Here is a 7,280-nt window from a genome sequence, read left to right as displayed (position 1 = left end):
ACCAGACAGCTGCACGGCTGGAGGCTGGTGTGTGTGTGTGTGTGTGTATACACGCATGTGTGTGCATGTGTGTGTGCGTGTGTGCAAGCACCCTCCTGTATGGACACTGAGGTTTTGGGATGAGAAGCATCTCTGATTTCCTCTGATCTGAGGGGATCTACCTGCTTCCAGTGGATCTCCAGGTTCAGCTATGGGATGGAGAGGAAGGGGCATTTGAGACCCACTTTTCACTGCTTGAATTACTAATTCGGGCCAACAGCAGGCAGTTTTGTCACTTGGGGGAATGACGGTAGAGCGTGGGAGGAGAGAAAGTGTGTCCCTTACCAAGAGTAAGGGACAGTATTTTTCTAGGGCTCAGGTGAACTATTCCCAGTCCCTCACAAACAAAACATGCACACAGTGTCACATAGCCATCCCTCAGCGAGAAAGGACAATTACAAATTCTCATTGTCTATAAATAGCTCTCAGCACAAAGCTGACAGCTAGGGATGCTCAAGACGGGCCCGGGACAGATGCTGTGAATTCACCATGGCTTGCCCCAGAGGCTGAGGGTCTGCAAGGCACTTTGATGTCGAATAGATGAGGGGGACAGGGGGGCTGTCTAGGGTTGCACGTAGCAGAGGCTGAGTGGTCCGGAACAGGTTTGGACCAATTTATTTACTCACTTTTCCCTGAGCTACCACTGTGTGTGTCTCACGGGGAGCTTGTGCACAAGGATTTAGCACAGAAAGAACTGCTGGACCCATCGAGTCCTGCTCAGAGCCGTCCGAGGTGGAAGAGGCAGGACCAGAGCTGCGGGCGTCATGCTCATGAGACAGGTGTCCCCGGGGCGGGATTCTCCTGCTTCTTCTAGTTAAATCACGTCATGTCCTGGCCTGGCCTGCGGACCTCACTATGGACAGTAGCGAGAGTTCTCGTCCTCTAGATGTGGAATGCAGACATACCCTGGAATGCAGACAGAGGGTTCCAGGAACAGCTGAGGAATGCAGAGAACCCAGAGGGACCCACGGAGATCCAGGGCTGCCCATGACCTCCCCCAGTGCCCAGCACTGCAGGGACCCCAGGAGAATGTCCTTAGTTAATACTGTGTTGTCTGGAAGGGGTTATGGATGCATGGACACAAAAGCCTGCAGATGATTGGGATTGAAGGCACATACCCAGGCACAGAGGGACTAGGGTGAACCCAGACTGCCTCCTTTCCCAGCCTCACCTTGTCCTTGTGGTGTCCAGACTCCTGATGGCTCAGCTTTCCAGAGTGGATACCACCAACGGGTCACTGGTCTCCTCCTGTGATCCTGTCCCTGAGTCACACACAGATGGAGCTTGAGTCTCAGCCTGGAACCTGTCCCCTCCCCCTCCATGACCCCATGGCCATGGCCACACCTGCCAGCCTCCTGCAGGGTTATTCCCTGAGCAGTAAAATGCAGGACAAAGGGAGCCCAAGGTCCAGTGAGGGAGGGAGGTGTCTGGGTACAGGAAGGAAAGTGCAACCTGCCTCTCACAGGCTCCACGTGCTTTTTCGCAAATGTCTTCCCAAGGTACAGCCCAGCTCCGAGAATCAGCAGCACGACCACAACAGATGCCAGGATGTTTCGCAAGTGGGCAGCACTGGTCTGTCCTTGCAGATCTGTTTCCATCGCAGAGAGAGAGTGAAGAAGGTTAAGGCAACAGGGAACTGAGGACGCCCATTGCCAGGCACATGGAGACTCTGAAGGGACCTGGTCAGGAGTTCTAGAGGGAGCAGCACGGCAGGGGCTCTCACTCAGCCAGTTCCCGAGCTCCTGCTTGGGGCCGGGGTGTTGAGAGGAGCAGGACATGGTGCCCGCCCTTGAGAAGCCCCTCAGCAGGGGGAGGGCTGACACATGCCAGAGGCAGCCAGCCAGAGCCATCCCAGGACCCTAGAGCTACAGCTTGTACCGAGGTCATCAGGGAGGGCCTCCTGGAGGAGGTGATAGGCAAACCTGGTTTTGAGGGAGGAGTAGGAGATTGCCCAATATTCAGGATGGGTGAAGCATGCCAGGGTGCAGAGCCATGACCAGGAATGGCTGTGACAACTCCCCAGTGCTTGGAGCTGTCTGCACCCAACTGGAGCAGACAGGAGAGGGACCAGGCAGGAGGAGCCGGGTGGGAGAATAAGAGGGAGGCAGGAGCCTCTTTCCAGAGAGCCCAGGGGGGCCTGAGCCATGATCGGCCTCTGTGCTCAGGGATCCTAAGACAGTAGGTCCCCAAGCAGCTGGTGGAGGAGGGGTGGAGGGGCGAGAGGGCTCACAGGGAACCAAGCCATTCATTCATTCATTCATTCAGGGACACACAGACTGTGAAGCAAAGGGCCCGAGGCCGAGGTTGGGACAGGCATTCAAAGGAGAAGTAGACATGGCCCCTGCCCTCCAGGGGTTCAGGCTGCACAGGACACTAATCCTGGGAGCATCAGCTCCCAGTGTGGGGCCACTGACCACTCCTTAGAGATGAGGTGTGAGGGCAGGACAGTGGCAGCTCCTCCAGGGCCCTGAGCCATCAAGGCTGAGGAGCCCCTGTGCAAACTGTCTTCATGCTGGGACTGTACCCAGGATGTGGCCCTGTGGGACTGCCCGGGTCACAGGCCCCTGGAGCCAGCTACAGGGAGGGGTCCCTGGATGGGAATCAGTGGGGAGTGGGGGACTCCTGACTCAGAAGGGCTGAGGGCAGAGGAAGGGGCCTGAGCGGAGGCTGGCAGCCGAGGAGAGCGGGACACATCGGGAATGCAAGCGAGCAGGTGGGTGTGACGTGTGTCTGTGAGACCAGAATTGGGCAGAGGAGCCCCGAGCCCTGAATCCTGCAGGAGTCACCGGCCCGACCCCTCAGATGTCACAGACCACGGACACCCCCAATTCGCTTTTCCTCACAACCTCCCTAGACACACTTGAGATGATGCCAGATTCTGCCTGGACTAGCAGGGGTGAGGGGTGGAGAGCAGCACTGGAGCGACACCAAAGGGCAGAGGCAGGTTGGATGAGCCTGCCAGAGTCCTGGACCAGGTGACCAGGTGGCAAGGGGTGATATAAACATGGGGGACAGAAGCCGGGAACTCTCACCCAGGGTTCCCTGAGCACCGGGATAGCCCCCCTCCTCTGGCAGATGTACTCACCATGGCCACAGATGTCCCCAAGGTCCAAGGAGGCAGTTTTCTGGTCCCCCTCGTTGCTGACCACACAGGTGACGCTGGGGGTGGGCTGGCTCAGGGGCAGGTTCACACCCAGGGTCCAGGGGTTGGGCGCTGGTCCTGGGGCCGGTCTCTGCTCCAGCTCCCTGGGGAGACCCTCGCTCTCCCAGGACACCCTCAGGTCCTCCCTGGTTCCCGTGGGGTCACACCCCACGGTGACATTGCACGAGCCTCGTGTGAGGGACAGAATAATGGTCCAAATCCGGGGAAGGGGCACAGGTTCTGGGGCAGAGGGACAAGAGGAGAGAGCCTCACGTGAGTAGACAACATCATAGCTTCTCCCTCTACTGCGGATTCTCCATGACGCTCTGGCTTCCTCCCCCTAAGGACAGTGATTACATTTTACAGATAACAAGAGAATTGACCCAAATATACAGCAGGTGCCAGTAAGGAAGGGAGCCACTGAGTTCAGCTCTATGTGATTTCACTAGACTGAGCACGTCTTACAAATCTCCCTTGAGAAATTAAGACGCTGGAGTCATCTGCCTGAAACACATTAACTCTAAGAAAGTGATGTGTCCCCTACAGGAAGATTAAGTGTGAGACACAAGGATTTGTCCTGGTCCAGGGCCCGGCTCTACTCCTGCTCAGATGGTTCTCGGGACTGCACAGCCCATGGTGCAGACGGCCACCAGCAGCTCTGGGAGCCCAGAGATGAGCCCCAGGATCCACCAGGAGAGACCGCAGTGGGGGACACAGTGCTGGTCCCAAGGTATGGACACTCCAAGGTGGTTATAACAGGCACTGAATTTGGGGTCCACCCAGGAAGCCAAGAACAGATGGACAGTCGGTCTTAGGAATCTCCAGGTCCTGAGGGTTCCAAGTCCCCTCTCTCTGGGGCAGGACGTCTCCCTGTGCACGGGGGAGGGGTGCACACAGAGACAGCTGCTCCCTGAGGGTCTGAGGAAGGGTTACCCTGTGAATTCTTCTCCATCCGTGGAGGTTCAGAGCTGGACCGTGCAGTCTGTGAGTGAGCTGACTCGGGCTGGGCTGAGAAGGACGAGGGGACGGGGCAGGGAGAACGACATGTGGGATTCCAGATCTTGCTAGGTGACGAGTGTCCCCCAACCATGGCCACGTGCTGACCTTAGAGCCTGAAGATGTCTTAGGTTCTAGAACAAAGGGGAACTGAGGCTGAGAACCTGCTGATGGTAAACTAGGGATGGTCTGGATTCCCCGGACAAGCCCCATGTGATCACAAGGTCCTCACAAGTGGGAGGAGGCAGGAGACGAGGTGGGGGGAATGCGGTGCCAGAGGGACTCATCCCACCAGTGCCACTTGTGAAGGGGGAAGAAGGGGCCACGATCCGGGGGTGCAGGTGCCACTAGAAGGGGGGACAGGAACAGAAGTGGATTCTCCCCAGAGCCTCCAGAGAGGAGCACAGCCCTGCTGACACCTGGACCTCATGGCAGAGGCTCTGGGGTCTGACTCCTGCCCTACAGCCTAGGAGGACCCCCAGGGGGTGGTGTGGTCAGCCACTGCAGCACTGGACAGTAAGAGTCCCATCAAGGACCCTGAATCCTATGGGGACAATAAGTGTTACAGCAAAATCCCCATTTACCCCCATTCCATGTTCCCTCCTAAAGCACAGACGTGATTTATCCCTGGTGTGAGTCTCAGCTCTGCCTGCATTTGTGGTGACCTCACAGCATCTATTTTCTGGGGAGAAGATCGAGTATGAAGGCTGCGGTCTGGAAGGAATCCTGTAAGCGGGGCACTTGGACACTCCCGGGGACAGTGGGAGGGGGTCAGCTGTGGGACTGGGGGAGGCGCCGCCACGTACCGTAGACCATCAGGTGGAAATCCTGGTCATATTGTCTTCCTCTTGTATAGGACTCTCGAGCCCGGTACAGCCCACTGTCCTCAAGGGTCAGGTTGTCAATCCGTAGGGTCATTATGTTGAGCACATAGACTCTCTTCTCGAACTTCTCCTGGAAGTTGACCCATTCTGGAACATCTCTCCCAGGAAACACATACAGCATGACTATGTAATTTGATCTGGATACGACGCCCCAAGACATCTTCTCCAGCTCAAATTCTGGAGGTAATTCTGGATTTCTGATCACTTGAAACAACACAGGAGTTCCTTGAGTCCCCTTCAGAGTAACAGGGATTCCAGAATTGAGCACTGCAGACCCACGGGCTCCAGGACTCCGGGTCACAGCGCTGCAGACACCTAGGGCATAGGACGCAGAAAACATGGGCGGTTTTCATTAGGAACAAAGGAGGAAACCCTAGAACCCATCTTCCTGAAATCCATCCCATGTGCCCCCTTGAGTCTGGGAAGGCAGGAGGGTGCCATGAGTTCGAGGCGAGGCTGGAATCCCTCCTGGTCCCAGGGGAGCATCCCCTTGAACAGGTCACGGGAACTCGCTCACCTGCAGTGCCCTAACCCCTGACAGCGAGAGGACGAATGTCAGGAGATCTCCAATTCGAAGCACAAAGTGCATTTCTGCAGGAGGCAGCTTCTCACGGGGCTGCAGAAACCCCTTGTGCGCACAGGCTCTCCAAGCTCTGCCCTGGGGGGGGGATCGCTCCCCAGGGACTCGCCTCTAACGAGCAGAGCACAATGAAGAAGACCCGGCTCAGGAGCAGAGGCAGAGACAGTGGATGGCGGACGGCCCAAGGACTGCAGGACTGCAGGGCTCGAGGACGCATCCCTCCCTCCTTGGAGGGCGGAGGAGGTGACCACAGGTGGTCCTGGGCTCTGGGTTCTGAAGGGGCCCAAACAGGCTCCCCGGCTGTCCTTCCCCGTCAGGACGCAGGACGAGGGCAGGACAGGATGGAGACATGGAGCAGAGGCCTCGGAAAAGCCACAGGACAGTCCCATCCAGGGAGAGACCCCCAGTCCCAGGATGTCACAGCTGGAGGGCCTTCAAGGGGACCTTTCACAGAGGAGGGGCTCCCTCGAGGGCAGGAGGGGGACTGGTCTAGGTCACACAAGGCAGAGCCAGACCTGGAGCCTGCTTCCCTCTCCCCCAGGCCCCTGCTTCCCCTGCAGAGAGCTGCCCTACAGCCCTCCCCCTGCCCTGCCCTGCCCTGCCCTGCACTGGGCTCCTCCCTCCCAGCACTGCTGTCTGGTCAGTGGGGTCTGAGCAGATCTGGGGTCTCACCTCCACCTACTGTCCCGGGAGAGGGGACTCAAGTACTCCGTGGGCTTTGGCAGGGCGGGGACACTGGGCTACCTGAGGGTTAACCCGCCCCTGCTGGAAAGGGGGGATCCCGGGACAGAGGAGGCTCAGCCCCCGGGCTGCTGGGGAGGAGCGGCCCCGAAGCTGGAAGCCCACTCAGGACGGGAGGAAGACACGACAGTGCTCAGATCTGCAGAAGGTGCTGACGCCAAAGAGGGACAGAAGGTCAGGGGCGGGTGCCGTGAGCGAGAGCGCCCGAGTTTATTTAAATTAGATGAAATGTGACTTTCAACCATCAATGTAAAAATTTGTCCATTTCCCTCTCTCTCATCCTTCTTTTCTTTCATTCTTATATGATCTTCCAACCCCGACATTTATGGAAGAAAATTCTGTGATTTCCCATTATGTCTCCAGTTAAATCAAATTGAAAAGAAGAGAAAACTACATTTATTGAAAACAAGTAATTTTGTTTAAAAAAAGGATCTCAATGCCTTGCGAAGCTCATTTTCTAATGAGTAATCTCCCTATTTACAAATGCCTTGTGAGTCCAGAATTTCCCTAGAATCCCTGAAGGCACGGAGGGGCTGGTGTGTTCACATCAAACATTATAGACAACAAAAGCTTTCCCTACCCTCCTCAGAATTCAGCTCCGAGGGTCTCAGTGTTTTCTCCTTTGTTCTTATTTAATGTGTTACACAGAAGCACCTGGACTCCGATGAGGAATGACTGGATTTTCAGGTTTCTGAGAGGATGACTTTTTTGAGTTCCATTTGAGGCCCCCTCTGATGCCCCCCCAGGTACCCCCACCCGGATCAGAGGTCAGCAGTCTCCTGTTCTCGGGTCACCCTTACACACAGCAGGTGGGCGCAGACCCTTGAATTCTGGGGGCTCCTTACCTTCCCTTGCAAACAGAATGTCACTGGATTCGGGGCCTCATCTTGCCCAAGGA

The 7,280-nt window shown here is 56.6% G+C and overlaps 1 protein-coding gene across 1 annotated transcript; it reads right to left on the bottom strand.

Moving 5' to 3' along the window:
- Positions 1-905: 905 nt before the first annotated feature.
- Positions 906-5,401, bottom strand: LOC111138818. The gene is given in 5 exon segments (XM_022490721.1): positions 906-945; positions 1,211-1,301; positions 1,492-1,627; positions 3,125-3,421; positions 4,984-5,401. Coding segments are annotated over 5 exon segments (966 nt in total). The 3' UTR covers positions 906-921.
- Between the last annotated feature and the right edge of the window lie 1,879 nt (positions 5,402-7,280).

The sequence above is a fragment of the Enhydra lutris genome, unplaced genomic scaffold (assembly GCF_002288905.1).
Source record: "Enhydra lutris kenyoni isolate GAN:26980312 unplaced genomic scaffold, ASM228890v2 scaffoldscaffold94, whole genome shotgun sequence".
Lineage (NCBI taxonomy): Eukaryota > Metazoa > Chordata > Mammalia > Carnivora > Mustelidae > Enhydra > Enhydra lutris.
The sequence above is the reverse complement of the archived record's forward strand: the minus strand, read 5'-3'. Positions and strand labels throughout refer to the sequence as shown.